This window comes from Trichosurus vulpecula, chromosome 3 (assembly GCF_011100635.1).
Source record: "Trichosurus vulpecula isolate mTriVul1 chromosome 3, mTriVul1.pri, whole genome shotgun sequence".
NCBI lineage: Eukaryota > Metazoa > Chordata > Mammalia > Diprotodontia > Phalangeridae > Trichosurus > Trichosurus vulpecula.
Genome location: NC_050575.1, coordinates 389,274,389 through 389,288,017, shown reverse-complemented (window position 1 = coordinate 389,288,017; position 13,629 = coordinate 389,274,389). Strand labels below are relative to the sequence as shown.

Here is a 13,629-nt window from a genome sequence, read left to right as displayed (position 1 = left end):
GGCAATTGGGGTTAAGTGACTTGCCCAAGGTCACACAGCTACTACATGTGTCAGGTGTCTGAGGCCGAATTTGAACTCAGGTCCTCCTGACTCTAGGGCTGGTGCTCTACTCACTGTCCCATCTGGCTGCCCCTCTGCTGACATTCTTGACCACTGGTTCTTCCAAATGAATTTTTAATTGTTTTTTCTAACTCTGTAAAGCAATCCTTTAGTAGTCTGATTGATATGGCATGAATAAAAAATTAATTTAGGTACTATTGCAATTTTTATTATATTGGCTCAGACTACCCATGAGCAATTAATATTTCTTCAATTATTTAGATCTGTCTTTATTTGTAGAAAGAACGCTCTGTAACTGGGTTCATATAGTTCCTGTGTGTATCTTGGCAGGTAGTCTCCCCTAACTAGGAATTCTAAGGAGCAGAGGTGAAGATGGAGAGTATTTCAGGATAGAGGCCAGGCTGCATTTAGGCACAAAGACTGGAAATGCAGTGTTATGTGTAAGAAACAGTGGGAAGCCAGAGACTGTGTGAAGGAGAAGTCATATGTAAGAAGGCTAGAAAAGTAGATCAGAGGCAGGCTGTGAAAAGTTTTAGACACCAAACAATGTTCATTTGCATCCAGAGTCTATGAAGAACCAAGGGAGCTTACAAATGGGTAGGTGACATGGTCAGAGCTGTGCTTTAACAATATAATTTTGGTAGCTGTATGGCAAGATGGACTGGAGAGGGGAAAGACTTGAGGGAGGCAAGATGAAAGATGACAGGGACTTGAACTAGTTAAGGGTGGTGGCTGATTAAATAGAGATAAGGGAATAGACGTGAGAGATACTGTGGAGGTAAACAATGACAAGACTTGTTTATGCGTGGGTAAGGAGAGTGAAGAATTGAGGACGATTCTAGGTTGTAAATCTGGATGTCTGGAAGGATGGTGGTGACCAAAATGAAAAGGGAAAATAGGAAGAGGTGCCTGGGGAGGTGGGGGGGAAGGTAGGATATGGGAATGAGCTGTTTTGAGATGTCTATTGGACATGTGGTTTGGAAAGTCCAATAGGCAGGTGGTAATACAGGACTGGAGCTCAGAGACAGACTAGGGCTTGATGTTGACATCTAGAAGTCATTTGCTTAGGATAAAGTCACGGGTCATGATATCTTGTGTCAATCTGCACAAGAAATGTTGGGGGTCACCAAGAAATAGATTTTGAAAGAAGAGGTCCAGGTCAGAGCTTTGAGTCACACCCACAGTTAAGGGATGCAATTTAGATGATGATACTAAAAGAAGTGGTCAGAAAGGTTGAGAGGGAACCAAGAATAACAGAAGGAAAGGATGGTCAGTAATGTCAAATAAGGAAGAGATGTCAAGAAGGATGAATTGAGAAAAGGTCATCAGATTTGGAAATTAAGAGATTACTGGTAACTCTGGAGAGAACAGTTATCAGTAGAGTGATGAGTTTGAAATCCAGATTGCAAAGTACTGAGAAGTAAATGAGAAGCAAGGAAGTGAAGGTAATGAGAACAGCTTTTTATAGGAGACTGAAAGAAGAAAGAAAGAGAAATAAAGGATGACAGCTTGAGAGAATAAGGGCAAGTGAATAATTTTTAATTCTAGGAGAGATCTGCATACATTTATAGGTAATAGGGAAGAAATTAGTAAACAGGGACAAGGAGATGATTGTGAAGGCACTATGATAGAGTAAGAAGGGAATATGATCAAAGATACAGATAGAGAGGCTGAGGCTGGTGAGAAGGGTCAATTCTTCAGAGATAGGAATAAAGGAGGGAAAGAAGGATGATGCAGAGAAGGGAGGAAGAGGGAACTCATTGGCAAATGACCTCTATTTTCTCAATAAAATATGAGCTGAGAGTGTGGGGGCAGAGTAGTTGATGTTGGAAGCTTGAGGAGAGAAGAGGTTACAGAGGAGTAAAAAAAATTGCTTTGCTACAGTAAGGGCTGTTGAGATTAGATAATAAAATTGTAATGGACCCAGTTAGTCTAGTTGAAAAATTTCCTTTTTCTCTATTCAGCAGCAGGTGAAAAGAAGCAGAGGTAGCACAACATAGGAGTAATCAAGAGTTGGTTCATGGCAAGGTGTGGACATCTATGGGACAAGGGTAACAAGGAACTTGAGCAGGAGACAGTATAATATTGAACTGATTAACTATAGGACGAAGATTGTGAAGGGAAGTTAGAGCAGAGAAGGGATGATTGAGAAAGAAGTGAATGGAGAAGGGAGAGACTAGAGGTCATAAGGACAAAGAACTGATTTAAGAGGAATGAGTTATAGGTAGAGGTGGAATTGTAGGTTATGATTAGATGAAGGAATTTTAGAATTATTGATCATGATGGCAAGATCAAAGGCATGACTACATCTTTCATCTTGTCATCACAATCAATAATTTGGGGTTAGGTAAGTGGTAGATTATGAGAGTTTAGGAGATTAAGGAACAGAGAGGCCAAGGTGTTTGTAAGGGAAGGAGTTGGAATGGAGATTACTGGGAACCAGTACTGACCTCTCTGAGAAAGAAGGGAGAATGACTCCAGGCTAGTATATATGGAGTATTATGAGCCAGGTACTAAACTTCTTGAGAAAGGAGGGATAACGACTGTGGACCACCAAGATCTGGATTGGGTGATAGATTTCATTATGATGAACTTAACCAGAAGAGAGGTAACTGAATGATAATGGTAGAGGAAGGGTCTGTTTGTGGTAACAGGGAACAAGGGTATTCCAACACCCTTTTTAGGACCAATGTGAAGGGTATAGGTGAAGGTAAAGGCAGTACTGGGGGGAAAGGCCTCACAAGGGAGATAATAATGGAGAAAGAGTAGTTTGGTGGTTTAATTGGAACATATAGGATTATTGGGAGATAAGGCTAGAAAAGTAGGTTGTAGCCAGACTATCAAAGGCCTTGAATGCTTAGATCAGAAGTTTACTTTTTTTTCCCCTGGGGGCAATGGAGTGTTACTAATAACACCTAAGCAAGAATAATGCAGGTGAGTGCTAAATTAGGAAGATTACTCTAGCATGAAGGATGTATTAGAAAAAAGGAGACCAGGGGCATGAAAACCATTAAAATAGTAAGAAATGAAGGTATGTAACAGAGTGTTTAAAGGATAGATGGGAAAGAGTGAAACTGAGGCTGAAACTACAGACTCGGAAGTCATTTGCACAGGGAAGAGGTCGAGAGTAGAGAGAAGAGGACCAAAGACAACATGTTTAAAGATGTGAATGAGGAGCCAACCAAGGAATCACAAATAAATATTGGGAGGTAGTAGGAGAATCATAAAGAATAGCGTCATAGAAACCAAAGAAGGCAAGTTAGTCACTCAGTCAATAAACATTTGTTAAGTGCCATTGCTTATGTGCCAGGCACTGTGCTAAGCACTGGCAATACAAAAAGAGGCAAAAGAGAGTCCCTGCACTTGAGAAGCTCATAATCCAATGGGGGAGAAAATGAGCAAACAATTACGAAAAAAAAAACCAAACCTATAAACAGGATAAAAAGGGATAACTAAGAGAAAGAAGGCACTAGAATTAAGAGGGATTGGGAAAGGCTCCTTGTAGAAGGTGGATTTCAGTTGGGACTTAAAGGAAAACAGAAGAAGTCAACAGGTACAGGAGATGAGGAGGCAGCGCACATCTAGAGGAAATGCCCAGGGTCAGGAGATGGAGTGCCTCGTTTGAGGAATAGCTTGGAGGCCAGTGACAGAGGATAGAAAAGCATGTCCTAGAGGGTAAGGTGTAAGAAGAAGGTAGAAGCGAACTAGATTATCAAAGGCTTTGAATGCCAAACAGAGCTTTTTTGTATTTGATCCTAAAAGTGTCTTGTAAGAAGCCACTAGAATCTAGTGAGTAGAGGGGTGACATGATCAGATCTGACTTTTAGGAAAATCACCTTAGTGGTTGAATGGAGGATAGCCTGGGGCGGCAGGCAGATGCATCAGCATCCTGCTGCAATAATCAACGTGTAAGGTGATGAGTGCCTGCATCAGGGTGATAGCAGTGTCAGAGGAGAAGAGGAGGAGGTGTATTTGTGAGAAGTTGCAATGCATCAAAAAGGAAAATCAAATTAGAAGAATTGTGGCAACCAAGAGAGAACAGTTTCAGTATAGAGTTTGGGACTAAAACCAGCCTGCAAGGGACTGTGGAAATGGAGGCACTGAAGGCAGACGACTCTTTCTGGAACAAGTTTTCGTAATTACATATAGTTTTGGTTTCTTTAGTAATCCTGTGCATTTTACTTTATGCATTTATTTAAAAACATTATTCTGAGAAGAGATCCACAAATATCACCAGGCAGTCAGAGGGGTCCATGATACACAAGAAGGGTTAAGACCCTTGCTATAAGCCTACAAACTACATAGAATGTGCCCACCTGCATGGGGAAATGGAGGCAAGTAGTGTAGCTATCTTCGGTGTGGGGTATAGGCATGAAGGAGGGGTCCCTAACCTCTTTTTGTGTCATGGAGTCCTATGGCTGTCTGGTGAAATCTGTTGACCCACTTCTCATAATGTTTTAAAATACACAGGATAACAAAGGAAGCAAATTCCATCTAAATACAGTTACTGACATATTAAAAAAAGTGTCACTGATCTCAGACAAGGAATCTCTGGCTTAGACAGTTGCTTAGAATACTGAAAGGTTAAATAACCTGCCCAAGATGAGTGACAGTGTGTATCAAGGTGTGTCTTGAGCCTAGTCTTCTTGGTTTCAAGGCTGGCTCTCTACCCACTAAGCTACACATCCTCTCAAACTGTTCATAATTAACTATATTTCATATTTGATAGGTCAGTTTGATCATTTTCATTTACAGGTAATTTCTCTATGTCTTAGTTTCTTCAAATGATTTGCCCAGAGTAAATAAAACTTAGCTGGGAACTCCCAGGATCTAGTTTTGCTAAAAGCAATCTAAACCTAGTATAAAATAAAACATGAAAAAGTTGTGGTTCTAAACATGTTAATTTATAAGCAAGGATGCCTTCCTTGGATAATCAAACCTGCCTTTTGACACTTGCAGCAAAATTGAAAAACATGAAGCACCATGAGAAAAACGAAACAAAACAACAAAAAAACTCCGTTAGTTGCCTTTAAATACTGAGTATCTTCATTTTAAATACACAAATCTGCATTTCTATAAGAAATCAAATGCCAAAAGATTTTATTTCATCTAGGAGAAATTGAAAAAAGTGAGAATCTCTCCAATACTGCCTTTGGCTTTTTATAGCAGCAACAGCAACTAATATTTCTGTGGCACTTTAGAGTGGACAAAGTACTTGAGAACAAGGAGTAGGTTATTCATTACTAACTAATCTTCAGGAGGAATCTAAGCTGGAGGAAAATTCTCTGTCAAGGAAAACCTATTTGCCAACTTAGGGGGTACTAAATGATATAAACTGCTGCATAAACATAAAAGATTTACTTTCCTGTTTTCACCTATCTGAACACAGGAATTTACTCAAACAAAGCATTTTATTACAGAAAGTGGCCACTTTACATTTACTTTCTTGTTTATCCTGTCACCTGACGTTCTGCCATCAGTCACAAATACTTAACAGAACTCCATTTTATAAGATTTTCATTTTTTGTGAATTTCCTTCCATAATCTCAAACACATTAAAAAAAAATTAGTTGAATAAGGACACATTTAAATTCCTCCAAACTCACCCTTTTCCAGCAGGTGGAGCAGGCTCTCCTTTAGTTTTTATAGAAGGTTTGTGTGGGGATGGTGTTGGCGATGGAGAAGGGGAAGATGAAAAAGACCGAGACCTGGGAAATAAACAATATGGAATGGCTATCAGGGACAAGCATGGCATAAGTATACACAATTCAAAAAGCACAATTGTTGAAATAGTTATTACACTATACACCTTGCAGAATGTTAGATCATATGAGGAGTTAACATTTTGCTGAAGCATTTAGGCTAGACTTATGGAAGTATACTAATTATTATCAGTAGTTAGAAGAATTTCATAAATCTCCTTCCACAATGTAATTCACTTTTGTTTTCTGTTTTTTCTCTTTAATGTGCCCTAAAATTAAAGTAGAAGAACTACAAGGAATATATCAAGGATAAAAATCAGTTAATGACATTCAATGGAATGCAAATACTGAGCTTTATGGTAGTAGGCATAGAAATAATTGTTAAAGATGAGAACCCTGTGCTTATGGAGTTTAAAATGTACTGGTAATATGGGGAGAGAACACAGAAATATAACACAAACACCTAAAAGCACTTAAGATCAGTAGTGCCATGAAAATAGATGAATATGGAAGGAATGAAGAGATATAGAGCAGAAGAGTGAAGAGTTAGGTATTTAAACATGGAAGGACCTACGGCAGAGTCATTATTTGACTAAAATTCCTCTCTCTTTCACACTGAGTTTAAATATCTTCTGAATCCTTCCCTTCCTCTGACTTCCTGCTACAAATGCCTTTGTCTCTTCTAGCCTAATTTACTGTAATAATATTCTAAGTGGTCTTTGTTGCCTCTAGTCCATCTCTTCTTCATTCCATTTCCAACACCAACCCAAGAAATCTTAATGTATTATTCTGATGTCACTCCTCAAAAAGATTCAAAAAGAAAAACAAAGCAAAAACCCTGTTAGTTGGCTTTAAATACTGAGTATCTTCATCTTAAATACACAAACCTACATTTCTATAAGAAATCAGATGCCAAAAGATTTATTTCATTGAGGAGAAATTGAAAGAAGTGAGAATCTCTCCCTATTTACTGAATAAAGAATAAACTTGGCTTTTTAAAGACTGACACAATTTAGCTCTAACCTATGTTCCCAGCCTTGTCCCACAATAGCCATATCTAGACCATTTGGATTCTCTGAGTCCTCCTTTTAATACACAAATGATAATCCATTTAGAGCTAGAGAGGAGCTTTAAGCTCATCTATTCCAAGGCTCTCATTTCATAGACAAGGTCATGGAAGCCCACAGAGGGAAGTAATTTGCCCAAAGTCACAAAGGTCTTAGGTGACAGAGCAGGGATTTGAACTCAGGTTCCAAATCCAGTGCTCTCTACCATAGTCCCACTCTACCTCCTGATTCCTCCCCCAAACTCTCCTCTTTTTTCAAGCTCAAGTCTGGTTCCTACCTTTTCATTGAAGGCTCGCCTAACCAGCTTCTCTCTGGGACAAAGGGATCTCTACTTCATACTCCTCTTCCTCTCCACAATTATTTGTGTATGTGATTTTCCCCCAAGGTGGAAACAGTAATGTGTGGCACAGTGGGAAAAAAAAAAAAACCAAAAACCTGGTTTTAAAGTTCAGAGGCTCAGATTCAAATCCCACCATTGCCACTTACCCCTTGTGTGACCATGAGGGGGTCACTTCCCAGTTTCCTTCTCTGTAAACAAGGGGTTTGAATCAGATGACCTCTGTGGTCTTGATATTTGTATCTTTAGCGCTTTGTGTGCCCCCAAATAACCATCTGTTCAATAAATGAATGGATGTGAGTTTTGTATCGGATTTGGAAAGATACAAATGGCTGAGGCCACGAGAATGACATGTGTCATGGCACAACTGTGAGAACAGCTATTTTTTGTAAGAGATCATCCAGCTAAAGTGCAAAACTTAGACTAGTGAAGGGGGAGGGGCATGGGGCATGAAAAAGCATCGAAGGCTCAGATGAGGTACTTGGATTTGCTCAAATCTAGGAACAGGAGGATGGGCAGAGCTGAAAGGAGCCTTAAAACTCATCCATTCCATTGCCCAAATTTTACAGATGAGGAAACTGAGACCTCTCTAGAAAATAAGAGGTCACAAAGGTAGTAAAGGGGCAAAGAAGGAATTTGAATGCAAGTCCTATTACTCCAAATGCATCACTTTCCCACCATGACATAATGGCTTTTCGATAAGGGAGGGATATGAGAAAAAAACAGTGTTAAAAGATTATTTTAGCATGTGGAGAGTGGGAAACAGGGAAAATATCTGGAAAACTAGTAATTCCAGGAAAATGTCAAACTCTGTTTTGACAAGATAAGTTTCAGGTATTAGCAGATTATTCATCTAGAAGTATTCCATAAGCAAATGGGGATGTCAGAATAAAGAAAGGGTGAGATGAGTGGTTAAGCTGAAGATATATCGGAAGTCTGAGGATCAGTCAATACTTCTGAGGGTCACTCAATAGTCATTTCCTAGAGTGGGAGCCACACAAACTAGTGAGTGAGTACTAAAGAGCCCAAAGAAGATATCAAAACAAAACAATCATAACAGGTAAGTGATTAATAATACTTATGTCATCAATGAAGCAAATGTCTAATGTGCTTGTATTACTTTTTTTTTTTAAATGATGAATTAAGGAGAGAAAGGGGAAAGAGGGAATGAAGAATCACCCATCATTCTTGAAACTTTCCCTCTGATAATTAAGGCTGGACCAGGCTCTTTAAAGTTGCCATCGATTGTCTGGGAAACAATCAGTAGCATTTTTCTTGAAAGGCACAGAACTTAATTTTGTTAATTGCTAAAAATTTAATGTTTAAATCATGGGACTTAAGTTTACAAATAAAATCAGTTCTGACACAGAGGTTTAAGTAGTTTTAATTGTAATTAAAATTGGATTGAGGAGCTGGGATACAGCTTCCAAATTACATACTTCCAATTCTGTCCTCCCACAAAATGTATTCTGCCTGAACTAATCAGGAAAAAGGAAGCTCCTCTGTTCTTATGGTCTAAGTATGTGCTGCCTGCACATAATTACTTCCAAATGTATTTCTCTGGCTTTACCTATCATCACCAACAGTATTGTTTTCCTTCAATTCCTCTGTCAGATCTTCAAGGCCTTCTATTAAATTTAATTTCTCAAGTAAATCATCCTCAGCACATAGCTTGCTGGTTTCTATCACTGTCTTTGCATGTGCCAATAAGCCAAATCCTCATCATTCCAACAAAGACTTTCCTATTATTCCTTACTTACTTTCCTGAGGAAGTATTTCCTGGGTTAAAATATTACCTGAGTTAACTACAATTTCATTATTCCTATGTACCAGGTCTATACTCATCATTTATTTTTCATTTGTATGACATTTTGGTCAATGCTCGAGGTTCACCAGTGAGTAGAACCACTCATAGTATACTAGGTTCTCCTGGCTCCATCAATTATTAGTGAGGTGACCTCAAAGCAAGCCACTTTTTTGAACCAGGGTTTTTTCTTTTGTAAAGTAGGGAGATGGGTACTTGCTATGTTTACCTTGAAGAGTGCTTGGGACAATCAAATGAGAATGCTGTGAAAGTGACATAAAAATGACAACACACTATACGGATATAACATATTATTCTAACATACTAGATGACCTGGAAAAGTCATTTTGAGTCTTTTTCCCACATATAAATGTTGTATGTTGTATGAATCTCACTTTGAGATCCATGAGGGCACAGGCTATATTTTCTAATTCTTGGATCCACTTTCTTATCCAAAAATACCTAGAAGAGCATTCAGTTCATAGCAGGTATCCAAAAATGTTTGACAAGTGTAACAGCTCTGTTAAACTCTTTACTTATACAAATTATTTTTCTGTGCAAAGTTACATTCCTTATGTTAGTAAGGAAATCTGCTAGAATTTTCTTGCTCTACAATTACTATAGGAATCGTATATCAATCAGAATTGAGATAGTTAAAGGCTTTATTACAATAACAATGTCCAGTAATAAAGCTTCCCAATGAAACAATGAGGAAAGGGAAAAGCATCATCCCTTCAAAAGCTAACGTTAAACTGTTTTATACATGCTGCTTAATGGGCTTTAGCTGAGAGAAGAATATTGCAGTTACTAAACATAAGGGTGAGGCAAACATTTCTGATAATAGAACCATAATGAAACTCATCTAGTTCCCAGGCTAGAGTAGAACCTAAAAGAGAAGCTGTCTGTGTGAGTAGTCCAACCCACCCATGTAGTCAAGAGGGAAAAGGGCTGGGTTTATAGCCAGAAGACCAGTGTTCAATTTCTGTGTCTGACACTTGCTGCTGTGTAAACTGGGGCAAGTTACTTAAATTCTCCAGGCCTTAGGTTCCTCACCAGTAAATGAAGGAGTTTGCCTAAATGGCCTCTAAGGTACTTTCTAACTCTAAATCAATGATTCTAGATGCCCTTCCTACTGTTAGTCAATCTTCTCCAAACCTGGACAGACTGTGATTAGTTACATAAATAAAGATGAAAAGGAGAGTATGCTGAATATAGAAACATAAGCAATCCATGTTAGCAAAGAATGAGCCAGTGTCAGAATCTTTGGGGGCTACTGTGAAAGAGAGGGTGGTCAATGTGTACATGGAAGGATGCAGTTGGGTGAAGGCTGAGATGATCTGTAAAGAGTTGAGGCAGATGGAAAAAGTAAAAAAGTAGAAGTACAAAGGGGAAAGATGTATAGAGCAAGGGTGGGGAACCTGAGGCCTTGAGGCCACATGTGACCCTCTAGGTCCTTAAGTGCGACTGACTGAATCCAAACCTCACAGAACAAATCCCCTTAATAAAAGCATTTGTTCTGTAAAACTTGGACTCAGTCAAAAAGCCAAACCCAAGGACCTAGACGGCCACATGTGGCCTTGAGGCCACAGGTTTCCCACCCTTGGTACAGAACTGTAAACATCTGGTGAATGTAGTCCAATTAAGAAGTTTCATTCAATTCTGACTTACAAGCAAATGAAAACAAAGGACTAAGTAAAATTCTTAACAGAATCTAACAATTTTGAAAATACAAAAACCAACAGTTCCAAAGGAGGGAGCTGTCTAAACTTTTTCCAACCTTTAGTAACTATGGATTACATTTTGGTGGTTGGAGAAGCCCCAAACTGTATGTGCAGTAGGCCAATTCATTGACTATATAGCCCCTTATTTTTTTTGATGGGCTTAAGCTCAATTCTAGTATACTAGGAAAACATATTGATATTGGTATTTCTAGAATAACAACTTATGTCTTCATTTCCATTTCATTTATCAAAAGTTATAACAATTGCAATCTATCCCATTTGGTCTTAGGGCATATTAATAACTTTTAAAACATAGCATTCAACATTTTATAGTTATCACAAATCATTTCAAAGCAATCAAACATTTAGCAGAAGAATATAGCCTACCTACCTGAGACAAGGAGACAGAGACCCTCCATGGAGAGCAAACTACCTTGACCGGAATTTAGGAATTATTAAAGAAGTACCCTGGTTGACTGCCTCTGTTGCGAGGGTACATGGGGAAAGAGGACCCCAAACTGTAAGTAACCAAGGCCCCAACTGAAAATTGTATAAAAACAAAGTCGTTCAACACAAAGTCCACAGATTGCCTTTGACCCGCTTCCATCTCTTTTTCCAGAAGAGCAGGGAGGCAGTAACGCTGGAGAGCACTGGCCAAAGAAAGTATACCTGGATCTGCTGCCTGAGAATGAGCTGTGTCTAGAAGACCGACTAGAATAGGAGCTGTAGGATGAGGACCTGGATCGGGATCGAGAGGAGCCAGAACCAGAGTATGATGATGAACGAGAAGATGACCTGATAAAAGAAGGAGAGGAAAAGTCATTTCATCAACTTAAGAATATTTGGTTACTTAACTTTGTTAACTTTCAGTTTTGAACAGCATTGTGTTCTCCCCAAAAAGAATGTACCCCATCTTCCATTTAGAGATTTTTATGGGCACAACTCAGTCAAATCCATTTTTACAAATTTTTTAAAAACAATTTTACAATTTTTACACTTTTTTTTTCTTCTGGCATTGTGCATACCTTGTCATTGTCCTCTCATCTCTCTCTCTCTCTCCCTACCACCCTGCCCAAACAAAAATCTAGACTTAGAATTTCAGATGCTTTCTCATAGAAAGCATTTAAGATTACTATTCTCCAACACACTGAACTTTTACCAGCTGTCAAAGACTGGCCTTAAAGGGGCAGGAGACCCATTGGTTTTTGGTAGCCTCGCAAGAGAGATTCTAGGTGGCTATTACTTTCATTTAATCCACAAAATCACCTCAGATGTTCTTCACAACTTTTGTGCATTTGGAAGTCAATTCTCGCCTTTTATGTCCTAGTTTAACTGGCAAACAACTTCATGAAAGTTTCACTCACAATAAAAACCAGTCCAAAATGAAAACATAGCTGCTGTTAATAACAATAAACCAAAATATCTAAAGAAGATAATTCAGGAATAATAATGCCTTGTATCCTAAAGTGCTCTTTTTACCTGGAGGAATTGGATGCAGATGCTGATGAGGCAGATGTTTTTCGACGCCTCCGTGCACGGCTCGGAGAAACTGATACGCCAAGTTTCTTCTTAGGGGACTTAGATCGTCGCCAAGGATCCTTCCATTCATCTGCCCTTTTCACCTGTGGGCCAGCTGATGTGGTTTCCTTCTTTGGTGGCTCAGGTTGACGGCTGAAAACACACACATGCCAATTTTAATAAAGAACAGAGTTCTCCTGGTATCATATGAGACTGATATTCCAAAGCTACAAGAGTACTCTATCTCTATCTTCTACCCAATTTATCACCTAACTTTTTGGTCAGAGGCCAATTTTGTAAATAAAAGACAAAGATATCTAGAAGCAAAGAGGTACTGTCTCTTGGGGGAAAATTATCTTTTAAAGGGAGATTCATTCCTTCCATTGAGCAAAGTGGTACAGGATTCCCTATCTCCTCTAACTCAACGAAATAAAAGTCTGTCTATAAAATTAAAGATCCAGCCCTACAAATTTTAAAATATAGAGTACGAACTTAAAGAGATAAGTTTTACTGGTTCAACAAGAAATAAATAACCTAGCTAAACCATGAAACCTGAGAAATCCTGAAAAAATTATTAAAAAAGCAACTAGGAAACATAAAGGTTCATAAAGAACCACGAACATAGGAAGTAAGATTCAGGGGTAGTAAGAGTGATAAGGAAAAGATATTCTACAAGGCCCCTAAATGTAAACTAATCCACGTAACCAATGCTGACTTGTAAATTGTAATGAACTTTGGACAATGGCTGGCCAAGCTGACAATAATGAAAAATAATTTGATGAAAGCAAATCTCAGATGTGAGTCCACCACGAGCACTCTGTTTCTTGTGGCAGGAAGCTCTGAGGGATTGAACTGTTCTCCAACTGAATGTCCTGACAAACAGGTTTAGCTGACTAAATTAGTTCTTACAATCAAAGATGCGGCTGGGGCATAATATTTGAGGAAGGGTGGATGCCTAGAAAGTATGACTTCTTTTTTTTGCTTAGACCCCAGGATAATAAATATATTCTGACAGAGCTAGGTAGTACTACAATGCTAAGAATAACAGTTTGGGATTTTGCAAAGCTAATGGTTATAAACCCCTAAGGAAAAAGTTCTAAGATAATAATTTACATAATATCTTATCAGATGAAGTTAGTCAGTGGGACAAATGATCAGAACAAAGATGATTAGTGTTTCATTTTTTGCTTTTGGGACATTCTTTTACTAATGGCAGTGATGGGATTTGCTTAATTAGTCAACAAGTATTTTTTCAGTTCCTGTCAAGTGCTTAGCATTATGCCAGTACTCTGGGGACACAAAATTCCTGAATTAACCTAAGTACACATTGTCACCAAAATCAAGACTTAAAATTTCTCTTATCTCAGCTATAGTCCCTGAACCATTGCTATGTAACCATGTCCTACATATTAAAGTAGTA

General features: G+C 38.5%; 1 protein-coding gene across 9 annotated transcripts in view; it reads right to left on the bottom strand.

Moving 5' to 3' along the window:
• ZC3H18 (zinc finger CCCH-type containing 18) overlaps positions 1 to 13,629 on the bottom strand; it is an 83,229-nt gene that overhangs the window by 17,534 nt on the left and 52,066 nt on the right. For all 9 annotated transcript variants that reach the window (XM_036750930.1, XM_036750933.1, XM_036750929.1 and 6 more), the window contains 3 exons: positions 12,171 to 12,362; positions 11,361 to 11,486; positions 5,667 to 5,768 (listed from right to left, as the gene is read on the bottom strand). In XM_036750930.1, the coding sequence (XP_036606825.1) occupies positions 5,667 to 5,768; positions 11,361 to 11,486; positions 12,171 to 12,362 (420 nt within the window). The remainder of the gene's footprint in view (positions 1 to 5,666; positions 5,769 to 11,360; positions 11,487 to 12,170; positions 12,363 to 13,629) is intronic.